The following is a 12347-nucleotide window of genomic DNA, read 5'->3' as shown; positions in this document are numbered from 1 at the left end:
TTTCCCCTTGCTCTTTCCCTAAAAGGGTCATCTTCACATCTTGTGGCAATGAGTCCCGTGAGTGAACTATGATACTGTGATATATATATTTTTGGCGGGGAGGTGGGGCTAAGTGCCGACCCTCCTGGCAATAATACAAATCTACTCCTTGGCAGGTATTTAAAAGCATCCCCCGGAATCTTCCCCCTAATGTGGGGTGGGGGGGTTGGTTTCTTGAGAGGGGGGCGAGAAGAGAGGTGACCCCCCCCAGCCTTCCCCTCCGCGCGCCTCCCGCTCCCAATGCCATTTCTAGAACGGTAGTAAAAGTTTCTAAATAAAAAGCCGCGGCGGCAAACGCGAAAGCTCTCCAGCGCCGCCGCCGCCGAATCCGCGAGGCCTGTGAGAAAGGGATTCCCTCTGACGTCATTGCTAGGATACCAAACAAACACAGCCGAGACAAGGCCATATATGGCTAATTGCGTCACAGGAACTCCGGCGGGGCGGAGCGAGGGATCCCCGCTGAAATAGCCCTTTGGCGGCCCCGCACGGAGACCCCTTTGGGCAAGCGGGGAGGTCGGGGAGAGAGGGAGCCGCGGGCCGAGTTTCGGGGTCGGCGAGGTCCGGGATCGCCGGGGATCCGCGTTTGGGGGGCCGGATCGGCGCGCTTCCTGGTTGACGTCACGAGGGGCACGGCCCCCCTCTTGTATAAATAGGCTGCGAGGCAGAGCGTGGTTCATTCATAAGATTTCGGGCCCGGGAAGGAAGACCGGCGGCGGGCAGCGGAGACAGAAGCGAGCGCCGGAGGGGAGATCCCGACACTACTGCTCGGAAACCGACCGATCGCTTCGGATTGCTGGCTGCTTGTTTTGGGGGGAGGGGGGAGGCTTTTCTCCCGGGCGCGCGTTGGGGTTGGAGTTGGCTCGACCGGTGGAACTTCGGCCTGCCGCTGCCTTCGGGACCATGCTGTTGCTTTGAAAGGAGAGCGAAGGGGGGGACCCGAGGGAGCCGTCTCCCCCTCCGCCAGGCGACCCGGAGAAGAGCAACTCTCGCAGGCGCCCCGAGCCTCCTGCCTCGGATCCGGCGGCGGCGACCACGGCAGCGGCGGCAGCAGCAGCGGCGGGAGGGTCGGCCGGCTGGCTGTGCTCGGCGCTCACCTTGGCTTCCAGGCGCCCCCGGCGAGGCCGCGGCCTTTCCCCGGCGCCCCCGAGGGAGATGTATCAGGGCTTCCCCGGAGACTACGACTCCACCTCCCGGTGCAGCTCGTCCCCTTCGGCCGAGTCCCAGTACCTCTCCTCGGTGGATTCTTTCGGGAGCCCCACGGCCGCCGCTGCCGCCTCCTCGCAGGTAAGAGCCGCGGATCGCGGTGTGTGTGTGTGTGTGTGTGTGTGAAGGGACAAACACTTGCTTGACGGGTTCTTTCGTCCAGCCATAGGAGTGGGGGGGGGGGGTGCGTCCTTTGCACCGGACTCTTCCGGGCGCCGGGATCCAGGAGATCGGAGGCGGGGACGGGGCTCCCTTCTTACTCCCCTTGCAGTTCCCTGCACCCCCAGCCCCGATCCAAGCGCTGGTCAGCTCGGGGTCTCCGGTGCTTGCATGCCTGTCTGCCTATCGGGGGACTCTCACGCCCCCCCCCCACCGCTACTGCATGCACTTTTCGTTTTCCTCTTCCCTCCCCGCCGTCCTTCCTTTTTTGCCCCACCTGCCCACTTCGGCCGATCCCCTCCCAAATTGATCCCGATTGCGGTACAGATTCCCCCCCCCCTTCCCTATTTTATTTCGTTTTTAAAACACGCGGAAATTAATTCTCCGGATCGGGTGTCCGACCCGCGATTGGAAAGCAAAATATGATTAAAATATTCCGGCAGTAGCAACTGAAACGGATCTCCCGCAAAACTCTCCCCGCGCGCGCAAGTCTCCCCTGCGGTCCGCATTCCTAAACTCTCTCTCTCCGCTTCCCGCACCCCGCTTCCCTCCGGGGTTTCGAACGCGCATGCGCGGAGAGGAGGAGGCGGGGGGAGTGGAGGAGGCGAGCGCGAAGACGAAAGGGGGGAAAGGGGGGCGGGGTTGTGCGTAACGCATGACGTGCTGGAACCCTCCGTGCTGACGTGAAGCACGCACGGCGCGTTTCTCCTCCACCTCCTCCTCCTCCCCGAGGCGCGCGGGTTATTTTGGAACGCTGGTCCACCCCCGTTGCTAAGGGGCGGGGCGGGCGGGAGGAGCGCGCGGATTGGCCGGGCCTGGGAAGGGGAGGCCACGCCCCCTCCAGCCCCTGCCTGCTGCTGCTGCTGCTGCTTCTATCTTGGTGCAAGTCAGCAGAGCAAAAAGGAAATGCTAAAAATAACCCTCTCCAACTGTGGAAGGAGCAGGAGTGCAATGCTTTGCGTCCCGTATTTCGGGGGGCAGTTTCCAGCTCCGCACTCCATAATGCCCCCTTTAGCTGGAAGAGAGAAATGGGCCTTGCTCCAGCCCCTAATAAGCATCCATCTCTTTCCTTCCCTTGCTAAATTGGGAGAGGAAGATGCATGCCTGCTCGCCCTCCCAATGTTGTTCCTGGTCCTCTGGGAGCTCTAGGGGCGCGCACCCCCCTCTGCAATTCAGAGGGGGGTGCGATGAAGGGATGGAGGAGCCCCACGGCTTGCTCTGACCCACTGGCGAACGTGGGAAATGGGTAATGTTATTGGGCATCAATGCACTTGCCTCTGACACTCCAGCCAGGAATGGCAGCCAGCCCCCGACCCAGTGTGGGGCGGAAGGCCAGATAAAGTGGCTTGGAGGCAGCTTGGCTTCCCTGTGAATTGCATAGCGTCACTCGGGTGAAACCCTTTCCCTTTGCAGCAAGTTTTAGGGATGAGCCTCATTTTGTCCTCCGATTCACTGCTTTCCCAAACCCTTTCCCTTTGCAGCAAATTTTAGGGATGAGCCTCATTTTGTCCTCCGATTCACTGCTTTCCCAAACCCTTTCCCTTTGCAGCAAATTTTAGGGATGAGCCTCATTTTGTCCTCCGATTCACTGCTTTCCCCACCTGGAGCTGCGTTGCTTTAGAGCTCCTTGTCTAAGAGTTATTTCTGAGCTGTGTTACCTGCAGGGGGAATCTCCGGCAGCTTTCTTCCCCTCAGATCTTATTGTACTTGGGACTCTTATTACATCACACCTTCTGGTAGCTTGTGTGCTTTGAGGTTTCGTCCTAAAAAAAGGACGAGGAAAAAAGCCAAGGTTTCGAACCAGAGACTATTATTCCCAGTATAGGTGCAGGATACAATACACACACACACACACACACACACACACGTATCTTCCCCCTGAAAAGCAATAAAAAGAATTCTGGTATCTTGTCCTAAAAGTGTCCATGGTGGTGGCAGTCACTGATGGCTGATGCTTCCTCTTCATTTGATCTCGTGATATTTGTTAATATTTCCTGATGTCACTTATTCAAGGAATGAGAGGTTAGCATTCAGTTTTCAAGCTGGAGAGGGAACAGTGTTTGCCACAAGCTTCCACCAACTCTTTTAACAGAAATCCAACACGCTCAGCGACAGAATATCTGTGTTGCAACTCCACTGCAGTTGGCAATTCCTCTCTCATAACCCAGATGACAGAGCCAGCTGTGGTGGCTCATTTCATAGAGTTGTCAAGGGGTCATAAGGGTCATCTGGTCCCAACCCCCTTTGGTCTTAGCTAGGTGACACTTTGGCTTAGATACGGGGCTGGTGCTCCAGGTGTCACTGGGACTAAAGCTGATGGGATTTGACACCGGCTGAAGTTGATGGGATTTGTAGTTCAGCAATGCAGGGGGCTGGACTAGATGACCCTCGGATCCCATTCCAACTCTACAGTTCTGTGAACAGCTGGAGGGCAGCAGGCTATTGCTCATCACTTTTCTCTCCGACCCCCCCCCCCAAATGAGCTCAAAGCGACTTACAAACATTAAATAATAATAATTTATTATTTATACCCCACCCATCCAGATGGGTTTCCCCAGCCACTCTGGGAGGCTTCCAACAAAGTATTAAAATACAGTAGTCTTCCCTAAAGCTTCCCTAAAGAGGGCTGCCTTCAGATGTCTTCTAGTAGTTGTTTTTCTCTTTCACATCTGGTGGGAGGGCGTTCCACAGGGCAGGTGCCACTACCGAGAAGGCCCTCTCGGTAGTGGCCAAGGTTGCTTTTGAAAAGCCGTAATAACGAATGAGGTTGAAGAAACCAGCTGCACACACTAGCTCCCACAAATCTTGTATTGATAAAGCAAAACACTTCATTTGTTAGGCATTCGCCTTGGGGGGCGAATGATCCATGTCACCTGGATCATTTAGGCCACGGTTGCCCGCAAAGGTGCTTCGTGAAGAAGGAACATGGAAGCCTTATTTCTGCCGTCCTCTGAGCATGCATGCCTCTTTCTCTCTCTCCCTCTCCAGGAGTGCAGTGGCCTTGGGGAAATGCCCGGATCCTTTGTGCCAACAGTGACTGCCATATCGACTAGCCAAGACCTGCAGTGGTTGGTGCAGCCCACCTTGATTTCCTCCATGGCCCAGTCTCAGCAGCCTCCGGGCCAGCAAATGCCTCAACAACAGCAGCAGCAGCAGCCACCCACTGTGGACCCCTACGACTTGCCAGGGACCAGCTACTCCACCCCAGGACTGAGCGCTGCCTATGGTGCCGGCCCCTCGGGGCTGCCTGCCACCCAGCCACGCTCCACCAGGGCCCGGGCCCGAAGGACTCGGGAGGAAACGGTGAGCGGGGAGGATTGTAGGGCCCTGCTTCTCCTGTGGAACTTCCTCTGGGGAGCCGGCGATGAGGTTATTAACTCAAATCGTTTTGCACCCTTGATTTGGCCCTGCTTGACAGATTTCCCAAATAGCCTTAACGGTTGCCTTTGGTATATATATTTTTGGGGAGGGATCTTGGCTGGTTGCCTTCGCTGCCCTCTCGCCCCCTTGGTAGCTTGGGGAAAAGTATGGGTGACTTATCCAGATTGCAGCGACAAATTTGCCAGCCCACTGTAGCCGGAACCACTTCGGATTCCTGGCTGGGCAGTGTCCAGCTAAGGTGGGCTGCTTGACCCTCCCAAATCGGGTGCTCCGACGTTGCTGCATCTTTTCATAGACTTGCAGAGTTGGGACTAGTCATTTAGTCCAACCCCCTGCAACGCAGGAATCTTTTGACCAATGCGAGGCTCAAACCCACAACCTCTGGATTAAGAGTCTCACAGGGTTACTTGAGTGCATTCTCCTGGGTTGAATACTGGGGTGTAAAACCCAGTATGTCCATTTGCCCCACCAGAATGAGCAAGGATAGTGTTGGCGGCAGGGGTCGCTTGTGTGGATCCCAGGATTCTTGACAGCCAGTCAGGAAAAGGGATCTGCTGTCTCTTCATGAAGTTCAAAGATAGACCAGCTTCTCCCAAGGTTCATTAGGGACGGATGCAGCTGCAGGAGAGAGGTGGTGGCAAAGTCCTTTGGGACGATGCCATATCCAGAAAGGGAGAATTGTCTCTAGCCTTCATCCATGGACTGACCGCCTCTTTCTCCTGCCCTTGCAGCTGACACCCGAAGAGGAAGAGAAACGCCGTGTCCGGAGGGAGAGGAACAAGCTTGCAGCGGCCAAGTGCAGGAATCGCCGCCGTGAACTGACAGACCGACTTCAAGCGGTGAGTGGAGAACGGGGACTTCCTGGCCATGAGCTTTTTGGTGCCAGTGGGCCTGCCCTTGGGGGGGGGGGAACCCACAAGCTTTGAGGGAGGTGGAGCTGCCTCAGGGCCCTGTTCTGCTTGGCTTAATGGCCAATTTCTGCCTGTTGCATTTATATCCCACCTCCCTCACATTTAATCTCCACAACAACCCTGCGAAGTAGGTCAGGCTGAGAGATAGGGACTGTGACTGGAGATCTCACGGTGAGCTTCATGGCCAAGTGGGGGTTTGAATCCTGCTGTCTCTCAGGCTCTAACCACTACCCCATGCATGGCGGGGATTCCCATTTTAAGGGGCCATAAACAGCCAATTATTTCATTTCCTATGACCATGGGGTAATGCCAAAAAGTCTATCTGGGAATGTCTCTCCTGTTCCTGCCCTTCTCGCTCTCCAACCCCACACAGCCCCAAAGCTGCATTGATCCAATCTTCCAAAACCCCACTGAAGCCCCAAAATCCAGGTTTATCAGGGCAAAGAGTTTGAAATGTTTTTCCTCCCATTGGGATATTTGAAAAAGGTGTTGGTTTTTTTAAAAAAAAATAGGCTGCAACTGCTGATTTTTAATGCTGTTCTCCCCTGTGGCTTGTTCTAAGCTGTTTTGGGCTCCCATATTTAGGATAACAAGCTTTATTTACAAATCTTCAAGAACGGACAGCTCATCCCCATCTTTTGGGGACCAGGCAAACCCCAGTTCCTCCCTTCTCCTGAGCTTCAAGCTGAGAGGGGGTTGTCTCCACTTGCTTTCCCTCCACTATCCCTGCAATGTAGGCAACAGCTCTAGGCCGCCATCTTGGAGGATGCTAGAGGAATGGGCGCCATAGAGTCTGTTGGCTGGAGTGGTTCTCGCCCAGCGGTTGCCCCTCTGGTCCTGCAGGCGCCATTTTGAAAGAGGGCAAAGGGACGCTTGCTTGGCTAGAGCAGGAGAAATGGCAGACTCCCTGACTGCAGTGCCCCCAAAACTAGGATGCGCCCCCCCCCAAAAAAAACTAGGCATAGACTTCTGCCTGGGAGGCTTTTAAAGTAGTTTATCCTCTGAAGTTGATGGAATTAGAGAAGACTTTGAGAGCTTGGTGCCCTCCATGGAAGTTTGGTCTCTGTATGGCATATGGAAAAGGCAGATGAGTTGGGTGTCGTCTGGTGGGATCCATGACCACCCTTGCTTCTCCTTGGTTGGGTATTGGAGCAGGCAGCGAGGCAAGATGGGAGATGCAGACTAGCCACAGGCCTCCCTGGCTGGGCTTGAACCACCAACCTTCTGGTGGTGGTTATTATTATTATTATTAGAATTTATATACTGCCCTGTACCCGGGGGTCTCCAGGCGGTTCACAGAATAAATCCAAGATATGAAGCCACAAAATACCTAATAAAAAGAAAAACAAGAACCCAATAGCTGCTCCCACAAAACAAAACACATTTTAAAAGGCTATAGGATGTCAATCAGATCAGCCAAAGGCCTGGTTAAAAAGGAATGTTTCGTGGGGAGAGCATTCCACAGATGGGGAGCCACCGCAGAAAAGGCCCTGTTCTTGTGTTGCCACCCTCTGCACCTCTTGAGGAGGAGGCACACAAAGGAGGTGATGATCTCGGGGTCTGGGTTGGTTCATATAGAAACAGGCGGTCCTTGAGATATTGCGGTCCTGAGCCTCTGGGGAATTTTGGCCAGGCGCACCTGGTGTCCCTCCCAGCTCCCCAATTCCACACCATCTCACCTCCCCTTCCCTGCCCCCCCCCATGGCTTCCTTGCTGACTCCGCTGATGTCCCCGCTCCTTCCCCAGGAGACCGACCAGCTGGAGGAGGAGAAGGCTGAGCTGGAGTCGGAGATTGCGGAGCTTCAGAAGGAGCGCGAACGGCTGGAGTTTGTCCTGGTGGCTCACAAGCCCAGCTGCAAGATCCCTTACGAGGACGTGCCAGAACTGATTGGGCAGCCGGGCACCTCGGGCGAGGTGAGCGCTTTAGCCCTGGCGGTCAAGGAGGACCCCTTTGGGCCCACGGCCTACTCGTCGCTGCCCCTCCACTACCAGCAGACCCTTGGCGGAGTGCAGGCCTTGTCCCCCGCGGAGGTAGCGTTTTCTAGTTCTTACTTTTCACATGGTGAACAGCTGACCGACCCGTACCCGGCTAACCCTTCCTATACGTCTTCGTTTGTCTTCACCTACCCAGAGGGAGCCACCTGCGGAGCCACACACCAGCGGAACAGCAGCAGCGACCAGTCCTCGGACTCCCTGAACTCTCCCTCGCTCCTTGCGTTGTGAAACTCAAAAAAACAAAACACGCAAAAACAAAACACAAAAGCCCAACTGCCTCCCAATCTCGAAACCTTTTCTCTGCCTGACCTCCATTGGAGAAAACCAAGCCAAACGACCCACGTGCGCAAACTTCTGCATTAAGCGAAGGGGGGCACGAGAGAGAGAGAGAGAGAGAGAGAGAGAGAGAGAGAAATGGCAAATGCGTACCCCCCAGCTTGGGAGCATCGAACCTTTAAAACACCAATATCTATCTATAAAGAGACCAAGTCACCCACCAGCCCTCGCTGCACCAGCACCCACAATCACAAGCTCTGTGACCATGTTGTTGTTGATGTTCAGACTGCCGGGGTGCAGTGAGTGGAACGCCTTTTTGTGTCTCGACGGTCGCTTTCAACATTTCCTTGTTTTTTGGGCTTTGCAATTTCCAAATGGGAGAGCGAAGGAGGAAGGATGTTTCTGGGCTGCAGCGATGGATGATGTACCCTCCGCCTCGGAAGAACTCTGAGCCTAAAACTTGCTTTCTGGGGGGAAACGGGGCCCTTGACTTTTGCCGAACGTGGACTTTTTGGCTGAGTATGGACTGTGACGATGGTTCTCTGATTCTTGCTGCCTTTTGTTCATGGAATCATAGAATTGTAGACTTGGAAAGGGACCCCAAGGGGTCGTCTTGTTGTAAGAAGCTGAGCAAAAGGGGATGACCTGCCAGTAGGGGGAATGAGGAGGAATGGGGGTGGGCTCCCTCCCCCCTGTTCTAGCAGACCCTACATTGCCTGGCTGCTTGTGAATCTTCTGCCAGCTGCATGGTTAGAAATTGGCACTCTCAAGGCACTTTTCCAAGTTATCAGCCTGCACTATGAAACGTGGTTGAGAGACTGACCGGCCATCGACCATCCTTTCCCAAATTATTTTGGCAGGTGCCTACTGTCAACCTCAAAAAAAAGTCTAGAATATGGCGCAGGAGGTGCTTAAAAGCTTTGTTTTCTGTGTGGCTTAAACTTGCTGCCTGATCAGAGGCGCATGCAGAATTCAGTTCCTTATGAGTTGCACCCTTAACGCGCAGAGGAGCAAGTCTACTTTAATAGGCTTGCAAGCAGAAATTATTCCAGTTCACACGATTACCAGTTTAGGCACTTTGGTGAATGTCCTGGGAATATAATCAAAGGGCAGTAGAAAAGTATTTGCTCTTAACAAAGTATGAAGAAAAAGTAGTTTTCTTCTTTTTCTTCATGCTGTGTTAATATATATATATATTGAGTTCAATACAAAATTGAAAACTTAATTAATGAGAACCTCGGCTGCAAAACTCACCAGATTTTTAACTTGTGCAATAGTTTGGCAGCCCTGGTGTGCCTGTCAGAAAATACAGAAGCCTTTTAGAGGATGACAGCCTCCATGCTTGTAAAGAAAAAGGAAAAGTAGCTTTTTCGCTAGGAATTTGCACAGTGGGCTGTCTGGAACGCCACGTCTCTTATTTTTGTCCAGCTGGTTGGGGGGCCAGCTCTACGTTGGGTCTACCCACCGCCTTTTAAACTTGGCCACATCCCCACCCCCGAATGAATCCTCTTCCCACTAGGGGCTTCTTCCTTTGCTCGGTTTCCCGTGGGTGGGTGGCTGGCAACCATTTTGCCGGGATGTTGGGGAGCTGCGCTAGGTGATATACTGTGAACGGACCTCTCTCCCCCCCCTCCTTGTATAGATGCTTTCCTCCCCGACCCTTGATATTGTGACACTATGTACTTTAAGCTGCCTGTAACCTCTCGGTTTCCTTTTGCTTGATGTATCCGTGGTTTTTGAAGCTGGCTCTTCTCCCCACCATCCTTTTCTCCCTTGGTGACACTGTTGGTGAGAAAAAAAAACCTCTGGATATTTAGCTGATTTCCATCCCCGGCTGCAGCCTTTTCCTAATTTCTGGGCTTCTGGCTTCCTTCCTGCCTCGCTGCACCCTGGTGGATATCCCTTTAGGGTGCCCGGATCCTCAAATGTGAGCTCCCTTTTTGAAAAGTGTCGGTGGCTCGGCCTGTCCCAGCATTTCAATCGGTTTGCAGCTGTGTAGCTTGTGAAGTGGCCCCCCCAACCCACCCCAGGGTCTCCTTGCGCCCTGTTGCTTTGGTTGCCAACGCCAAGCGGCGCTTGTGTATCTCTTGTGTGTGATCTTGTGCAACAGCGCTGCCCGCTTCTGACACCGCGCTGCCTCTTATTAACCTGCCACACGAGTGTGTTTATGGACTGGGGTAATACAAAAAAAAACAAAAACAGCTGCCTTGTTGCTTTTATGAAGCTCTAGAGCACGCCGTTCAGGATGTTTCCAAAAAACTTTCCTCGTGACCAAGCTTTCAATGTTGTGTTTAATTTTAATTTTTTTTTAAACCAGAATTATTTTCAATCTTATGGACTTTTATTTTAACCGGCTTTTATTTTTAATTGCTTATTATACACTTGCTGGGGAAACGGGGGAATATTTTTAATTTTTTAACTATTATAATAATTATTATATTATTTTTACCCCCTTGTGCTGTAATATTATTTTTTGTGTGATGTTGTTTTGTTAAGCAGCAGCTGGGGGCCGTCGGACGGGAAGGAGGGGAGAGAACTCTGGACCCGGCTGGCGACTCTTTCCCTGCACTTAACCTTGGCTAGCAAAAATAGCAAATAAAGACAGCTTTGAAAAATGCACTTTTTAACGATGGATATAAGATCTCTATTTTTTCAAACTCCTGTAAAGTTAACATTAAGGTGCAATAAAAAAAGAAGAAAAACCTCGAGCCGTCGAGCTGCCTGGCTTTCTCCACACCGAAACCTCCCATCACCTTGTGCCTTAACCCTTCACATGCAGGGCGGGGCAGACCCTGGGGTGGCCGGGTAGCAGAAGCTGCTATTGGGGTTGGCTTCCCATGTTTATGCGCTGGGACCTTTTTTGGTGTTGCAGTGCCCTCTGCAGCATGCTAAGCGAAAGCACACACGGTTAGATCTCCTGGAAAGCAGATTTTGGGGTGTATGTGTGTAGTTACAACCCTTAAATCCAGGGTCTAAAATTCAAAAGAACCCATGATCAAAGTGTTCGTGCTGACCTTTAAAGCCCTAAACTGCCTCGGTCCAGTATACCTGAAGGAGCGTCTCCACCCCCATCGTTCTGCCCGGACACTCAGGTCCAGCGCTGAGGGCCTTCTGGCGGTTCCCTCCCTGCGAGAAGCCAAGTTACAGGGAACCAGGCACAGGGCCTTCTCAGTGGTGGTGCCCGCCCTGTGGAACGCCCTCCCACCAGATGTCAAAGAGAAGAACAACTACCAGACTTTTAGAAGACATCTGAAGGCAGCCCTGTTTAGGGAAGCTTCTAATGTTTAACAGACCACTGTATTTTAATACTTTGTTGGAAGCCGCCCAGGGTGGCTGGGGAAACCCAGCCAGATGGACAGGTTATAATTAATAAATGATGATGATGATGATGATCAGGCCAAAGGGGCCCATTTAGTCCAGTATCCTGTTCTCACAGGGGCCAGCCATGATGGGAAACCTGCGAGCAGGATCCAAGAGCAACCCTCCTCCTGTTTCTGGCAACTCGGATTCAGCAGCCTTGCTGCCACTGACTGACTGTAGAGGGCAGAATATAGCCCTTGTGGCTGGTAGCGATTGTTAGCCTTCTCCTTCTCCTCTTCCATGAATTTCCTAGGTGGCACATCTGCATGGGAGGAATCTTGTAGGCTCTTCCCAGCATCCCATTGTAATAAACGAAAATCTTCCCTTATGGCGGGGGACACAAGAGCCCTTATAGAGTCCTTTGCAGGGGGGGCTGTCAGATAGGAAGGAGAGAAGAGAACTCCTGGACCCGGCTGGTGACTCTTCCCTGCACTTAACCTTGGCTAGCAAAAATAGCAAATAAAGACAGTTTTGCAAGACTAGGAAACTTTGATGCTCCTCCGTCTGGATCCCAATTGCATGTCACCTTCCCCACCCCCCGACTTCCAGCCAACTTTTGGTTTGAAACGTTCCAACCCTGCTTTTCGTTGAATTCCAAAGATTTTAAGAGTTTGGAACTAGAATGAACTACTGTTTCACACAGCACATAGTTAAAACTGTGGAACTCCCTACCGCCGTGTGCTGGGCCCGGGGGGTAAGCCGTGAAACGCAGTCCAGGATCCGAAGGTTCTGCTGGGAGTCAGTCCGACAGGGCCAAGGCAGGAAACCAGGCAAGGACAGGTACAGGATCTGGCATACAGCAATGTTGCTCTCACAACCTGGGGCAGGGTCCGACAGCCTTTTATCTTTGTCGGGGTAGCGGCCGGTCCTGATCCCACGGCGACTCACCTCCCTGTCTCGCCCGAAGGCGAGCACTCGTCCTGTGAGTACTCAGGTCTCTCCTTCTCTCAGACGTCTGTCTCTGCAGCTCAGGAGACGTCGGTGGGTGACTAGACCCAGGGGCCGCCGCCTCCTCCCCTGACC

The 12347-nt window shown here is 53.1% G+C and overlaps 1 protein-coding gene across 2 annotated transcripts; it reads left to right on the top strand.

The window, feature by feature from the left end:
* Positions 1–528: 528 nt before the first annotated feature.
* On the top strand, positions 529–10591 carry FOSB (FosB proto-oncogene, AP-1 transcription factor subunit). 2 transcript variants are annotated; one of them, XM_081200572.1, is made up of 5 exons: positions 529–1323; positions 4390–4704; positions 5514–5621; positions 7440–7724; positions 7825–10591. In XM_081200572.1, the coding sequence occupies exons 1-5, from the start codon at positions 1192–1194 to the stop codon at positions 7888–7890; spliced, it is 906 nt and encodes a 301-aa protein (XP_081056698.1). In that variant the 5' UTR covers positions 529–1191; the 3' UTR covers positions 7891–10591. The 2 variants fall into 2 exon arrangements, with proteins under 2 accessions (XP_081056698.1, XP_081056697.1); XM_081200571.1 differs by having other exon boundaries at positions 531–1323; positions 7440–10591.
* Positions 10592–12347: the final 1756 nt, after the last annotated feature.

The sequence above is a fragment of the Podarcis bocagei genome (genome assembly GCF_964188305.1).
Source record: "Podarcis bocagei genome assembly, chromosome: 7".
NCBI lineage: Eukaryota > Metazoa > Chordata > Lepidosauria > Squamata > Lacertidae > Podarcis > Podarcis bocagei.
The sequence above is the reverse complement of the archived record's forward strand: the minus strand, read 5'-3'. Positions and strand labels throughout refer to the sequence as shown.